This window comes from Stegostoma tigrinum, chromosome 4, assembly GCF_030684315.1.
Source record: "Stegostoma tigrinum isolate sSteTig4 chromosome 4, sSteTig4.hap1, whole genome shotgun sequence".
In the NCBI taxonomy this organism is placed as follows: Eukaryota; Metazoa; Chordata; class Chondrichthyes; order Orectolobiformes; family Stegostomatidae; genus Stegostoma; species Stegostoma tigrinum.
The window spans coordinates 6995713-7014005 of NC_081357.1; the positions used below are offsets into that span (position 1 = coordinate 6995713).

Sequence of the window (18293 nt, forward strand, 5' to 3'; positions counted from 1 at the left end):
TCTGGCCGAAGAAATTCCTCTTCATCTCAGTTCTAAAATGTCATCCTTTCACTCTTGAGGCAGTGCCCTTGGGTCCTAGTCTCTCCTACTAGTGGAAACATCTTCTCCAAGTTCACTGTATCCAGACCTCTCAGTAATTTGTAAGTTTCAATGAGATACCCCCTCATCCTCCTAAACCCCATCGAGTACCAACCCAGCTCCTCATATTCCCGGGATCATTATTGTGAACTTCCTCTGGAGCCATTCCAAGGCCAGTATGTCCTTCCTTAGATACAGGGCCCAAAACTGCTCACAATATTCCAAATGCAGTTTGACCAGACCCTTAGCAGTACATCTTTGCTGTTATAATTTAGCTGTCTCTGAAATTGCATTTGCCTTCCTAACTGCTACTGAACTTGCAAGTTAACCTTAAGAGAGTCCTGAACTAAGATTTCTAAGTCTGTTTGTGCTTCACATTTCTAAAGCCATCCCTCATTTAGAAAAAAGCCTATACATCTATTCTTCCAACCTAATTGCATAACCTCACACTTTCCTGCATGGTATCCCATCTATCACTTCTTTGCCGTCTCCTAATTTGTCCATTCCCTGTGCAGCCTTCCCACCTCCTTAACACTATCTGTCCTTTCACCTATCTTTGTATCGCATGCAAATTTCACAACAATGCCTTCAGTCCCTTTATCCAGACCATTAACATATAACATGAGTAGCTGTGGCCCCAACACTCTTTCCCAGGGTGGAAATGACTGTTACAAGGGGACATAATTTTAAGGTGATTGGAGGAAGGTATAGGGGAGATGGCAGAGATAGGTTCTTCACATAGAAAGTTCTGGGTGTGTGGAACACGCTGCCAGCAGTGGTAGTGGAGTCAGATACATTAGGGACATTGAAGCGACTCTTGGATAGGCACACGGAAGATAGTAAAAAGTAGGGCATGCAGCGCAGTTTGATCTTAGAGTAGGATAATAGGTTGGCACAACATTGTGGGCCGAAGAGCCTGTACTGTTCTATGTTCTGTGTTCTATATCCCTTGTGGTACTACTGTAATCACTGGCTGCCATCCTGAAAAAGACTCCTTTATTCTCATCGTCTTCCAGTCGGCTAATTCCTCTATCCATACCAGTTTCTTGCCCCTAACACCATGGACATTTATGTTATTTAGCAGTTTCCTGTGCAGCACCTTGTTAGAGACCTTCTGGAAATCCAAATAGATCATGTCCATTGGCTGTCCTTCGTCTAACTTGCTCATTACCTCCTCAAAGAATTCGAACAGATTTGGCAGGCATGAACTCCTCCTAACAAAACCGTGTCAGCTCAGTCCTATTTTACAATGCATTTGCAAGTACTCCACCATTTCTTCCTTAATAATGGACTCTAAAATCTTACCAGTGATTGAGGTCAGGCTTACCAGCCTAAAGACACATCGTCAAATCCAGAATTGCCTATTCCCTCGTGGGCTGCACTACAAGCTGCTCCAAAATACATCACAGAGACTTTCCATGAATTCCTTTTCTTTGGATATGCTACCAACCTGATTTTCCCAGTCCACTTACACACTGAAGTTTCCCATGAATATTGTAATAGTGCCTTTCTTAGCTGCCTTTTCCACATCCTGATTATTGCTCGGAGGCCTGTACATAACTCCCATCGGGATCAAGTTTCCATTGCAGTTCCTCAACTCTACCAATGTAGATTCTACTCCTTCCGACCCTGTATCACTTCTTCCTATCGATTTAATTTCATTTCTTACAATCAAGGCAACACTGCTCTTTCTACCCATCTGCCTGCGCTTTTGATAGGACGTTTGTTGTTGAATGTTTAGTTCCCAGCCCTAATCTCCTTGCAGGCATGTCTGTATTATGCCCACAACACTGTACCCAACAATTTCGATGTGCACTACAAGCTCATTTGCCTTATTTCATATACTGCACACACTTAAGTACAAGACCCTGAGTCCTGAGTTGATTGTCCCCTTCTCGTAGTTGTCCCCTTACCTGCTGTGCCAGAAGTTAGATTCCTGATCCATCCCATACTCACTGGCCTATTATTTGTTCTGGAAACTGTATTAACCTCTCCTGAGCTCCCTTCGTCTTCCCTTTTACCTAATTTAAAGTCATTGTGACCTCGATTTATGCCATTAGTCCATCTATGTTATTCCGAATTAGGTTAGATTAGATTAGATTCCGTGCGGTGTGGAATTAGGCCCTTTGGCCCAACAAGTCCACACTGCCCCTTGAAGCATCCCACCCAGACTCATCCCCCTCTAACCCACGTACTCCTGAACACTATGGGCAATTTAGCATAGCCGATCCACTTAGCCTGCACATCTTTGGACTGTGGGAGGAGACTGGAGCACCCGGAGGAAACCCACACAGACATGGGGAGAATGTGCAAACTCCACACAAACAGTCGCCCGAGGTTGGAATTGAACCCAGGTCCCTGGTGCTGTGAGGCTGCAGTGCTAATCACTGAGCCACCGTGCCACCCCAAAGCCATAATTAGCCACACATTAAGATAAATTTAAGTTTGTTTTATTATCAAATTTCCCAATGCTTGTACAGTTCTTGATAGAACTGACCATGCAACTGAACTTACCCCTTCTCCACTATTTCGCTCAAAACCCCATCCATAGCCAAGACTGTGATCCCAGCATGATTCTGGCAGAGACCAAGCCGTTGGAACAACTCCTTCCTTCCCCAATACTGTTGTCAATATTCTAATAATTCAAATGCATTTCTCCCACACTAATCTTTAAGCTGTGCATTTACCTCTTTAATTTTGTTAACCCTGTGCCAATTTGCTCATGCCTCAGATAGTAATCCGGAGATTATTATGTTTTTGGTTCTGCTTTTTAGTTCAGCCCCTAGTTGCTCATATACTCTCAGGAGAACCTCTTTCTGCCTATATCATTGCTACCTATGTGGATCATAACACCTGGATCTTTCCCCCTCCACTCCAAGTTCCTCTGCAGCCCAGATGAGATATCCTGAACCTGGGCATGAGGCAGGCAACACAGCCATCAGGACTCTCGATCCTGGCCACAGAGAACACTGTCTGTACTCCTGACTATACTATGTCCAATAACAACTACATTTCTCTTTTCTCCTCCCTCTTGAATGGCTCCCTGTACCACGGTGCTGTGGTCAATTTGCTCATACTCCCTACTGCCTCCACTCTCGTCCACACAGGGAGCAAGTATTTCAAAGCTGTTAGACAAGCTCAAGGGCTGAGGCTCCTTCAGCACTACCTCCTGGAACCCTCTACCTGCCTCGCATGTACTCACACCCTCCTGTTCCTGACCACTGTCTGAATTCAAGATAGTTTGTCTCAGGCATGTGACTGCCTCCTGAAACACAGCATCCAGGTAACTCTCCCTCTCCCTAATGTGCCACAGTGTTTGAAGCTCTGACTCCAGCTTATCGATTCTGAGCCAGAGTTCCTCAAGCAACTGATGCTTGCTAAAGATATGGTTACTATGACCACTATGGGGTCCACCAGCTCCCACATCATGCAGGCACAACACATTGCCTGACCCAGGATCTTTATTTAATGACTTAGTTCTTAGTATGCTGTTTTAAAACTTTCCAACTGGTCTTTTAGTTTGTAATCTTTCTCCTATTTTGCTTCAATCTGAAAGTAACCTATAGTAGATAGTTAAATTAGCTGCTGTTATCAGCCAATGGACGTAATGGTATCCCTGTGATGTCGCTCTTTGTTTTGTGCTTGGACTTCAAAAAAGCCCTACAAACTGTGAATCCAAAAAAAAACAAGCAAAAAGACCCCTTTACCTCTGCATTAAATTCCCATGCAAGCTCCAACGTCCCCAAAATATATACTGACTCAGTCCCACTCCATATGTGACCTCTACTTCCTGAGTGAAGCTTACTGATTGACCTCCTTCTGAAAGTCCAAATATAACACATCTACTGGTTCCCTTCTATCCACTCTGGTTTAGACTTCCTCAAAATCTCTGCTAAATTAGTCAGACATGGATTCCCTATCATGAAGCCAAACTGGCTCTGCTTGATTAAATTATGTATTTCCAAATGTTCCTCTGTTACTTTCTTAATAAATTTTTCCAATACTTTTCCAACAATAGATGTTAGGTTAATCAGGCTACAATTACATGCTTATTGCCTTCCTCATTTCATATGCTGCCTGATCTGTTGGATTCCTCCGGTGCTTAATATAAATAAATTACTGGTTAATCATTTCATATTTTGATCGTTTATGCTACTACATTCATTGCTGCTATTGCTTTGTACCAGATAAAAAGAGCTTAACATGATTCAACACAGATAAAAGCATCTAACTAAGGATACCAGAAATATGAAATTAAAACAGAAAATGGTGGAACTACTCAGAGGGTCTGACTGTGGAGATACCAAGTCGATGATTTATGTCAAGGGTTTTGCTTCACAACTAAACTAAACTCGAAATAGGATAATAGGTCGTAACTGGTTTAACAAGTGAAAGGTAACAGGAGGGATAAAAGGAAGGTTTATGATAGATTGGAGGCCAGAAGAAGCTACCTGTCAAAAACGTTACCTGGTCCAAAATGTAAAGTTAATAGTAGCAAAGAAACAAAACATTTGTCCAGAGTGGATGTGAATGTTTGGAGGGATGTGGGTCAGGAGCAGGCAGCTGGGACCACTTTTGCTTGGGATTATGGTCAGCATGGACTAGTTGGATTGAAGGATCAGTTTCTGTGTTGTATGACGCTACGAATCTATGAATGACAGAATATTGTACAACTGCATCCAACAGCAAATAAATGAATGAATGAATAAAATCTCAACAGAAAATCTATTCCAGCCAATTATTTGCAATGGAAAGGCATCTTTGTACCTTCAAAGAATATTCTGTCCACAAAACTGTCCTGAAGAGAGTATCAGTTTGAATTTCAAAATTATTCTGTAGAGGGAGACAATGAAGCTCATGTGAAGCAGAAAGACCTATTTCTGTGCTGCAGTATGTATTTTGTAAATTAAACTGCTTCATGTCATGAGAAACGAGCTCTTGACCAGATCTTCTTTTCAGGTTCACTGGTGGATGATGAGTCTTTGATTGGAGTCCTTCAGGTCACCAAGACAACAGCAACTGAAGTAAGTGAGAAGCTGCACGTGGCAGCAGAGACAGAGATAAAGATTAACACTGCACAGGAAGAATACCGACCAGCAGCTACTCGTGGGAGTATTCTGTATTTCCTCATCACTGAAATGAGCATGGTTAATATGATGTACCAGACCTCACTTGCACAATTTCTCAAATTATTTGACCTCTCTATGGCAAGGTACGTTTCTCAATGCTGTCAGTTACTAACTTATCAAAAAAATGTTTACAGAAAGTAATCAAACCAATGGAGGCCAGTTCTGTTAGTGTGCAAGTCAGATATCATTAAAGCACATTTGAAAAACCATCCAGTGCTGACAATTTGACATATGAGAATCCAAGAGAACAAAGTGTGAAGCTGGATGAACACAGCAGGCCAAGCAGCATCTCAGGAGCACAAAAGCTGACGTTTCGGGCTTAGACCCTTCATCAGAGAGGCTCTCTGATGAAGGGTCTAGGCCCGAAATGTCAGCTTTTGTGCTCCTGAGATGCTGCTTTGCCTGCTGTGTTCATCCAGCTTCACACATTGTTGTCTTAAATGCTCTGAGGACATGGGTTCAAAGTGCACCAGAACAGATAGTGAAATTTGAATGCCAGTAAAGAAAATCTGCAATTAAAAAGCTAGTCTAGTGAAGATCAAGTGTTAATTGTCATTAAAAGCCATCTGGTTCACTAATGTCCATGAAGGGAGGATATCTGTGATCCTTACCTGACTTGGCGAAATGTGGCACCAGACACACAGCAATATGAAATGGCCTAACAAGCTACTCAGTGATCTCAAAACCCGTCTAAATAAAATTGGATGGATCACCCAGCACCAAAAAAATGACAAAGACAAACCCTATCCCAATTCACCATGCAAAGTTCTTGCACTCTGCACTCACTGTGTAGAGAAACAGACCCACTCATTGCACTGGGAAACAGACCCACTCACTGCACTGGGAAACAGACCCACACACTGTACTGGGAAACAGAACAACTCACTGTACTGGGAAACCGACCCACACACTGCACTGGAAAACAGACCCACACACTGTACTGGGAAACAGACCCACACACTGTACTGGGAAACAGACCCACACACTGCACTGGGAAACAGACCCACTCACTGCACTGGGAAACAGACCCACACACTGTACTGGGAAACAGAACAACTCACTGTACTGGGAAACCGACCCACACACTTCACTGGGAAACAGACCCACACACTGTACTGGGAAACAGACCCACACACTGTACTGGGAAAGAGACCCACACAATGCACTGGGAAACAGACCCACTCACTGTACTGGGAAACAGACCCACACACTGCACTGGGAAACAGACCCACACACTGTACTGGGAAACAGACCCACACACTGCACTGGGAAACAGACCCACACACTGTACTGGGAAACAGACCCACACACTGTACTGGGAAACAGACGCACACACTGCACTGGGAAACAGACCCACTCACTGTACTGGGAAACAGACCCACACACTGTACTGGGAAACAGACCCACACACTGTACTGGGAAACAGACCCACACACTTCACTGGGAAACAGACCCACACACTCCACTGGGAAACAGACCCACACACTTCACTGGGAAACAGACCCACACACTGTACTGGGAAACAGACCCACACACTGTACTGGGAAACAGACCCACTCACTGTACTGGGAAACAGACCCACACACTGTACTGGGAAACAGACCCACACACTTCACTGGGAAACAGACCCACACACTGCACTGGGAAGCAGACCCACACACTGTACTGGGAAACAGACCCACACACTGCACTGGGAAACAGACCCACACACTGCACTGGGAAACAGACCCACACACTGTACGGGGAAACAGACCCACACACTGTACGGGGAAACAGACCCACACACTGCACTGGGAAACAGACCCACACACTGCACAGGGAAACAGACCCACTCACTGCACTGGGAAACAGACCCACACACTGTACTGGGAAACAGACCCACTCACTGCACTGGGAAACAGACCCACACACTGCACTGGGAAACAGACCCACACACTGTACTGGGAAACAGACCCAGTCACTGAACTGGGAAACAGACCCACACACTGTACTGGGAAACAGACCCACACACTGTACTGGGAAACAGACCCACTCACTGCACTGGGAAACAGACCCACACACTGCACTGGGAAACAGACCCACACACTGTACTGGGAAACAGATCCACACACTGTACTGGGAAACAGACCCACACACTGTACTGGGAAACAGACCCACACACTGCACTGGGAAACAGATCCACACACTGTACTGGGAAACAGACCCACACACTGCACTGGGAAACAGATCCACACACTGTACTGGGAAACAGACCCACACACTGCACTGGGAAACAGACCCACACACTGCACTGGGAAACAGACCCACTCACTGCACTGGGAAACAGACCCACACACTGTACTGGGAAACAGAACAACTCACTGTACTGGGAAACCGACCCACACACTTCACTGGGAAACAGACCCACACACTGTACTGGGAAACAGACCCACACACTGTACTGGGAAACAGACCCACACACTGCACTGGGAAACAGACCCACTCACTGTACTGGGAAACAGACCCACACACTGCACTGGGAAACAGACCCACACACTGTACTGGGAAACAGACCCACACACTGCACTGGGAAACAGACCCACACACTGTACTGGGAAACAGACCCGCACACTGTACTGGGAAACAGACGCACACACTGCACTGGGAAACAGACCCACTCACTGTACTGGGAAACAGACCCACACACTGTACTGGGAAACAGACCCACACACTGTACTGGGAAACAGACCCACACACTTCACTGGGAAACAGACCCACACACTTCACTGGGAAACAGACCCACACACTGTACTGGGAAACAGACCCACACACTGTACTGGGAAACAGACCCACTCACTGTACTGGGAAACAGACCCACACACTGTACTGGGAAACAGACCCACACACTTCACTGGGAAACAGACCCACACACTGCACTGGGAAGCAGACCCACACACTGTACTGGGAAACAGACCCACACACTGCACTGGGAAACAGACCCACACACTGCACTGGGAAACAGACCCACACACTGTACGGGGAAACAGACCCACACACTGTACGGGGAAACAGACCCACACACTGCACTGGGAAACAGACCCACACACTGCACAGGGAAACAGACCCACTCACTGCACTGGGAATCAGACCCACACACTGTACTGGGAAACAGACCCACTCACTGCACTGGGAAACAGACCCACACACTGCACTGGGAAACAGACCCACACACTGTACTGGGAAACAGACCCAGTCACTGAACTGGGAAACAGACCCACACACTGTACTGGGAAACAGACCCACACACTGTACTGGGAAACAGACCCACTCACTGCACTGAGAAACAGACCCACACACTGCACTGGGAAACAGACCCACACACTGTACTGGGAAACAGATCCACACACTGTACTGGGAAACAGACCCACACACTGTACTGGGAAACAGACCCACACACTGCACTGGGAAACAGATCCACACACTGTACTGGGAAACAGACCCACACACTGCACTGGGAAACAGACCCACACACTGCACTGGGAAACAGATCCACACACTGCACTGGGAAACAGACCCACACACTGTACTGGGAAACAGACCCACTCACTGTACGGGGAAACAGACCCACACACTGCACTGGGAAACAGACCCACACACTGTACTGGGAAACAGACCCACTCACTGTACTGGGAAACAGACCCACACACTGTACTGGGAAACAGACCCACACACTGCACTGGGAAACAGACCCACACACTTCACTGGGAAACAGACCCACTCACTGTACGGGGAAACAGACCCACACACTGCACTGGGAAACAGACCCACACACTGTACTGGGAAACAGACCCACTCACTGTACGGGGAAACAGACCCACACACTGCACTGGGAAACAGACCCACACACTGTACTGGGAAACAGACCCACTCACTGTACTGGGAAACAGACCCACACACTGTACTGGGAAACCGACCCACACACTGCACTGGAAAACAGACCCACACACTGTACTGGGAAACAGACCCACACACTGTACTGGAAAACAGACCCACACACTGCACTGGGAAACAGACCCACTCACTGTACTGGGAAACAGACCCACACACTGTACTGGGAAACAGACCCACACACTGTACTGGGAAACAGACCCACACACTTCACTGGGAAACAGACCCACACACTGCACTGGGAAACAGACCCACTCACTGAACTGGGAAACAGATCCACACACTGCACTGGGAAACAGACCCACACACTGTACTGGGAAACAGACCCACACACTGCACTGGGAAACAGACCCACACACTGTACTGGGAAACAGACCCACACACTGTACTGGGAAACAGACGCACACACTGCACTGGGAAACAGACCCACTCACTGTACTGGGAAACAGACCCACACACTGTACTGGGAAACAGACCCACACACTTCACTGGGAAACGGACCCACACACTCCACTGGGAAACAGACCCACACACTTCACTGGGAAACAGACCCACACACTGTACTGGGAAACAGACCCACACACTGTACTGGGAAACAGACCCACTCACTGTACTGGGAAACAGACCCACACACTGTACTGGGAAACAGACCCACACACTTCACTGGGAAACAGACCCACACACTGCACTGGGAAGCAGACCCACACACTGTACTGGGAAACAGACCCACACACTGCACTGGGAAACAGACCCACACACTGCACTGGGAAACAGACCCACACACTGCACTGGGAAACAGACCCACACACTGCACTGGGAAACAGACCCACACACTGTACGGGGAAACAGACCCACACACTGTACGGGGAAACAGACCCACACACTGCACTGGGAAACAGACCCACACACTGCACAGGGAAACAGACCCACTCACTGCACTGGGAAACAGACCCACACACTGTACTGGGAAACAGACCCACTCACTGCACTGGGAAACAGACCCACACACTGCACTGGGAAACAGACCCACACACTGTACTGGGAAACAGACCCAGTCACTGAACTGGGAAACAGACCCACACACTGTACTGGGAAACAGACCCACACACTGTACTGGGAAACAGACCCACTCACTGCACTGAGAAACAGACCCACACACTGCACTGGGAAACAGACCCACACACTGTACTGGGAAACAGATCCACACACTGTACTGGGAAACAGACCCACACACTGTACTGGGAAACAGACCCACACACTGCACTGGGAAACAGATCCACACACTGTACTGGGAAACAGACCCACACACTGCACTGGGAAACAGACCCACACACTGCACTGGGAAACAGACCCACACACTGCACTGGGAAACAGATCCACACACTGTACTGGGAAACAGACCCACACACTGTACTGGGAAACAGACCCACTCACTGTACGGGGAAACAGACCCACACACTGCACTGGGAAACAGACCCACACACTGTACTGGGAAACAGACCCACTCACTGTACTGGGAAACAGACCCACACACTGTACTGGGAAACAGACCCACACACTGCACTGGGAAACAGACCCACACACTTCACTGGGAAACAGACCCACTCACTGTACGGGGAAACAGACCCACACACTGCACTGGGAAACAGACCCACACACTGTACTGGGAAACAGACCCACTCACTGTACGGGGAAACAGACCCACACACTGCACTGGGAAACAGACCCACACACTGTACTGGGAAACAGACCCACTCACTGTACTGGGAAACAGACCCACACACTGTACTGGGAAACCGACCCACACACTGCACTGGAAAACAGACCCACACACTGTACTGGGAAACAGACCCACACACTGTACTGGAAAACAGACCCACACACTGCACTGGGAAACAGACCCACTCACTGTACTGGGAAACAGACCCACACACTGTACTGGGAAACAGACCCACACACTGTACTGGGAAACAGACCCACACACTTCACTGGGAAACAGACCCACACACTGCACTGGGAAACAGACCCACTCACTGAACTGGGAAACAGATCCACACACTGCACTGGGAAACAGACCCACACACTGTACTGGGAAACAGACCCACACACTGCACTGGGAAACAGACCCACACACTGTACTGGGAAACAGACCCACACACTGTACTGGGAAACAGACGCACACACTGCACTGGGAAACAGACCCACTCACTGTACTGGGAAACAGACCCACACACTGTACTGGGAAACAGACCCACACACTTCACTGGGAAACGGACCCACACACTCCACTGGGAAACAGACCCACACACTTCACTGGGAAACAGACCCACACACTGTACTGGGAAACAGACCCACACACTGTACTGGGAAACAGACCCACTCACTGTACTGGGAAACAGACCCACACACTGTACTGGGAAACAGACCCACACACTTCACTGGGAAACAGACCCACACACTGCACTGGGAAGCAGACCCACACACTGTACTGGGAAACAGACCCACACACTGCACTGGGAAACAGACCCACACACTGCACTGGGAAACAGACCCACACACTGTACGGGGAAACAGACCCACACACTGCACTGGGAAACAGACCCACACACTGCACAGGGAAACAGACCCACTCACTGCACTGGGAAACAGACCCACACACTGTACTGGGAAACAGACCCACTCACTGCACTGGGAAACAGACCCACACACTGCACAGGGAAACAGACCCACACACTGTACTGGGAAACAGACCCACTCACTGCACTGGGAAACAGACCCACACACTGTACTGGGAAACAGACCCACTCACTGTACTGGGAAACAGACCCACACACTGTACTGGGAAACAGACCCACACACTTCACTGGGAAACAGACCCACACACTGCACTGGGAAGCAGACCCACACACTGTACTGGGAAACAGACCCACACACTGCACTGGGAAACAGACCCACACACTGCACTGGGAAACAGACCCACACACTGTACGGGGAAACAGACCCACACACTGTACGGGGAAACAGACCCACACACTGCACTGGGAAACAGACCCACACACTGCACAGGGAAACAGACCCACTCACTGCACTGGGAAACAGACCCACACACTGTACTGGGAAACAGACCCACTCACTGCACTGGGAAACAGACCCACACACTGCACTGGGAAACAGACCCACACACTGTACTGGGAAACAGACCCAGTCACTGAACTGGGAAACAGACCCACACACTGTACTGGGAAACAGACCCACACACTGTACTGGGAAACAGACCCACTCACTGCACTGGGAAACAGACCCACACACTGCACTGGGAAACAGACCCACACACTGTACTGGGAAACAGATCCACACACTGTACTGGGAAACAGACCCACACACTGTACTGGGAAACAGACCCACACACTGCACTGGGAAACAGATCCACACACTGTACTGGGAAACAGACCCACACACTGCACTGGGAAACAGACCCACACACTGCACTGGGAAACAGACCCACACACTGCACTGGGAAACAGATCCACACACTGTACTGGGAAACAGACCCACACACTGTACTGGGAAACAGACCCACTCACTGTACGGGGAAACAGACCCACACACTGCACTGGGAAACAGACCCACACACTGTACTGGGAAACAGACCCACTCACTGTACTGGGAAACAGACCCACACACTGTACTGGGAAACAGACCCACACACTGCACTGGGAAACAGACCCACACACTTCACTGGGAAACAGACCCACTCACTGTACGGGGAAACAGACCCACACACTACACTGGGAAACAGACCCACACACTGTACTGGGAAACAGACCCACTCACTGTACGGGGAAACAGACCCACACACTGCACTGGGAAACAGACCCACACACTGTACTGGGAAACAGACCCACTCACTGTACTGGGAAACAGACCCACACACTGTACTGGGAAACCGACCCACACACTGCACTGGAAAACAGACCCACACACTGTACTGGGAAACAGACCCACACACTGTACTGGAAAACAGACCCACACACTGCACTGGGAAACAGACCCACTCACTGTACTGGGAAACAGACCCACACACTGTACTGGGAAACAGACCCACACACTGCACTGGGAAACAGACCCACACACTGCACTGGGAAACAGACCCACTCACTGTACTGGGAAACAGATCCACACACTGCACTGGGAAACAGACCCACACACTGTACTGGGAAACAGACCCACACACTGCACTGGGAAACAGACCCACACACTGTACTGGGAAACAGACCCACACACTGTACTGGGAAACAGACGCACACACTGCACTGGGAAACAGACCCACTCACTGTACTGGGAAACAGACCCACACACTGTACTGGGAAACAGACCCACACACTTCACTGGGAAACAGACCCACACACTCCACTGGGAAACAGACCCACACACTTCACTGGGAAACAGACCCACACACTGTACTGGGAAACAGACCCACACACTGTACTGGGAAACAGACCCACTCACTGTACTGGGAAACAGACCCACACACTGTACTGGGAAACAGACCCACACACTTCACTGGGAAACAGACCCACACACTGCACTGGGAAGCAGACCCACACACTGTACTGGGAAACAGACCCACACACTGCACTGGGAAACAGACCCACACACTGCACTGGGAAACAGACCCACACACTGTACGGGGAAACAGACCCACACACTGCACTGGGAAACAGACCCACACACTGCACAGGGAAACAGACCCACTCACTGCACTGGGAAACAGACCCACACACTGTACTGGGAAACAGACCCACTCACTGCACTGGGAAACAGACCCACACACTGCACTGGGAAACAGACCCACACACTGTACTGGGAAACAGACCCACTCACTGCACTGGGAAACAGACCCACACACTGTACTGGGAAACAGACCCACTCACTGCACTGGGAAACAGACCCACACACTGTACTGGGAAACAGACCCACTCACTGCACTGGGAAACAGACCCACACACTGTACTGGGAAACAGACCCACTCACTGCACTGGGAAACAGACCCACACACTGTACTGGGAAACAGACCCACACACTTCACTGGGAAACAGACCCACACACTGTACTGGGAAACAGACCCACACACTGCACTGGGAAACAGACCCACACACTGTACTGGGAAACAGACCCACACACTGTACTGGGAAACAGACCCACTCACTGCACTGGGAAACAGACGCACACACTGTACTGGGAAACAGACCCACTCACTGCACTGGGAAACAGACCCACACACTGTACTGGGAAACAGACCCACACACTTCACTGGGAAACAGACCCACACACTGTACTGGGAAACAGACCCACACACTGCACTGGGAAACAGACCCACACACTGTACTGGGAAACTGACCCACTCACTGTACTGGGAAACAGACCCACACACTGCACTGGGAAACAGACCCACACACTGTACTGGGAAACAGACCCACACACTGTACTGGGAAACAGACCCACACACTGCACTGGGAAACAGACCCACACACTGTACTGGGAAACAGACCCACACACTGCACTGGGAAACAGACCCACTCACTGCACTGGGAAACAGACCCACACACTGTACTGGGAAACAGACCCACACACTGCACTGGGAAACAGACCCACACACTGTACTGGGAAACAGACCCACACACTGCACTGGGAAACAGACCCACACACTGTACTGGGAAACAGACCCACACACTGTACTGGGAAACAGACCCACTCACTGTACTGGGAAACAGACCCACACACTGCACTGGGAAACCGACCCACACACTGTACTAGGAAACAGACCCACACACTGTACTGGGAAACAGATCCACACAGTGTACTGGGAAACAGACCCACACACTGCACTGGGAAACAGACCCACACACTGCACTGGAAAACACACCCACACACTGTACTGGGAAACAGACCCACTCACTGTACTGGGAAACAGACCCACACACTGTACTGGGAAACCGACCCACACACTGCATGGAAAACACACCCACACACTGTACTGGGAAACAGACCCACACACTGCACTGGGAAACAGACCCACTCACTGTACTGGGAAACAGACCCACACACTGCACTGGGAAACAGACCCACACACTGTACTGGGAAACAGACCCACACACTGTACTGGGAAACAGACCCACACACTGCACTGGGAAACAGACCCACACACTGCACTGGGAAACAGACCCACTCACTGTACTGGGAAACAGATCCACACACTGCACTGGGAAACAGACCCACACACTGTACTGGGAAACAGACCCACACACTGCTCTGGGAAACAGACCCACACACTGTACTGGGAAACAGACCCACACACTGTACTGGGAAACAGACCCACACACTGCACTGGGAAACAGACCCACACACTGCACTGGGAAACAGACCCACACACTGCACTGGGAAACAGATCCACACACTGTACTGGGAAACAGACCCACACACTGTACTGGGAAACAGACCCACTCACTGTACGGGGAAACAGACCCACACACTGCACTGGGAAACAGACCCACACACTGTACTGGGAAACAGACCCACTCACTGTACTGGGAAACAGACCCACACACTGTACTGGGAAACAGACCCACACACTGCACTGGGAAACAGACCCACACACTTCACTGGGAAACAGACCCACTCACTGTACGGGGAAACAGACCCACACACTGCACTGGGAAACAGACCCACACACTGTACTGGGAAACAGACCCACTCACTGTACGGGGAAACAGACCCACACACTGCACTGGGAAACAGACCCACACACTGTACTGGGAAACAGACCCACTCACTGTACTGGGAAACAGACCCACACACTGTACTGGGAAACCGACCCACACACTGCACTGGAAAACAGACCCACACACTGTACTGGGAAACAGACCCACACACTGTACTGGAAAACAGACCCACACACTGCACTGGGAAACAGACCCACTCACTGTACTGGGAAACAGACCCACACACTGTACTGGGAAACAGACCCACACACTGTACTGGGAAACAGACCCACACACTGCACTGGGAAACAGACCCACACACTGCACTGGGAAACAGACCCACTCACTGTACTGGGAAACAGATCCACACACTGCACTGGGAAACAGACCCACACACTGTACTGGGAAACAGACCCACACACTGCACTGGGAAACAGACCCACACACTGTACTGGGAAACAGACCCACACACTTCACTGGGAAACAGACCCACACACTGTACTGGGAAACAGACGCACACACTGCACTGGGAAACAGACCCACTCACTGTACAGGGAAACAGACCCACACACTGTACTGGGAAACAGACCCACACACTTCACTGGGAAACAGACCCACACACTCCACTGGGAAACAGACCCACACACTTCACTGGGAAACAGACCCACACACTGTACTGGGAAACAGACCCACACACTGTACTGGGAAACAGACCCACTCACTGTACTGGGAAACAGACCCACACACTGTACTGGGAAACAGACCCACACACTTCACTGGGAAACAGACCCACACACTGCACTGGGAAGCAGACCCACACACCTTACTGGGAAACAGACCCACACACTGCACTGGGAAACAGACCCACACACTGCACTGGGAAACAGACCCACACACTGTACGGGGAAACAGACCCACACACTGCACTGGGAAACAGACCCACACACTGCACAGGGAAACAGACCCACTCACTGCACTGGGAAACAGACCCACACACTGTACTGGGAAACAGACCCACTCACTGCACTGGGAAACAGACCCACACACTGCACTGGGAAACAGACCCACACACTGTACTGGGAAACAGACCCACTCACTGCACTGGGAAACAGACCCACACACTGTACTGGGAAACAGACCCACTCACTGCACTGGGAAACAGACCCACACACTGTACTGGGAAACAGACCCACTCACTGCACTGGGAAACAGACCCACACACTGTACTGGGAAACAGACCCACTCACTGCACTGGGAAACAGACCCACACACTGTACTGGGAAACAGACCCACACACTTCACTGGGAAACAGACCCACACACTGTACTGGGAAACAGACCCACACACTGCACTGGGAAACAGACCCACACACTGTACTGGGAAACAGACCCACACACTGTACTGGGAAACAGACCCACTCACTGCACTGGGAAACAGACCCACACACTGTACTGGGAAACAGACCCACTCACTGCACTGGGAAACAGACCCACACACTGTACTGGGAAACAGACCCACACACTTCACTGGAAAACACACCCACACACTGTACTGGGAAACAGACCCACACACTGCACTGGGAAACAGACCCACACACTGTACTGGGAAACTGACCCACTCACTGTACTGGGAAACAGACCCACACACTGCACTGGGAAACAGACCCACACACTGTACTGGGAAACAGACCCACACACTGTACTGGGAAACAGACCCACACACTGCACTGGGAAACAGACCCACACACTGTACTGGGAAACAGACCCACACACTGCACTGGGAAACAGACCCACTCACTGCACTGGGAAACAGACCCACACACTGTACTGGGAAACAGACCCACACACTGCACTGGGAAACAGACCCACACACTGTACTGGGAAACAGACCCACACACTGCACTGGGAAACAGACCCACACACTGTACTGGGAAACAGACCCACACACTGTACTGGGAAACAGACCCACTCACTGTACTGGGAAACAGACCCACACACTGCACTGGGAAACCGACCCACACACTGTACTAGGAAACAGACCCACACACTGTACTGGGAAACAGATCCACACACTGTACTGGGAAACAGACCCACACACTGCACTGGGAAACAGACCCACACACTGCACTGGAAAACACACCCACACACTGTACTGGGAAACAGACCCACTCACTGTACTGGGAAACAGACCCACACACTGTACTGGGAAACCGACCCACACACTGCACTGGAAAACACACCCACACACTGTACTGGGAAACAGACCCACACACTGCACTGGGAAACAGACCCACTCACTGTACTGGGAAACAGACCCACACACTGCACTGGGAAACAGACCCACTCACTGTACTGGGAAACAGACCCACACACTGCACTGGGAAACAGACCCACACACT

The 18293-nt window shown here is 49.9% G+C and overlaps 1 protein-coding gene across 1 annotated transcript in view; it reads left to right on the plus strand.

The window, feature by feature from the left end:
* The window catches only part of LOC125452340 (dynein axonemal heavy chain 8-like), a 1165100-nt gene that overhangs the window by 995159 nt on the left and 151648 nt on the right, over positions 1 to 18293 (plus strand). The window contains exon 83 of the mRNA XM_059645122.1: positions 5038 to 5290. Coding sequence (XP_059501105.1) covers positions 5038 to 5290 — 253 coding nt within the window. The remainder of the gene's footprint in view (positions 1 to 5037; positions 5291 to 18293) is intronic.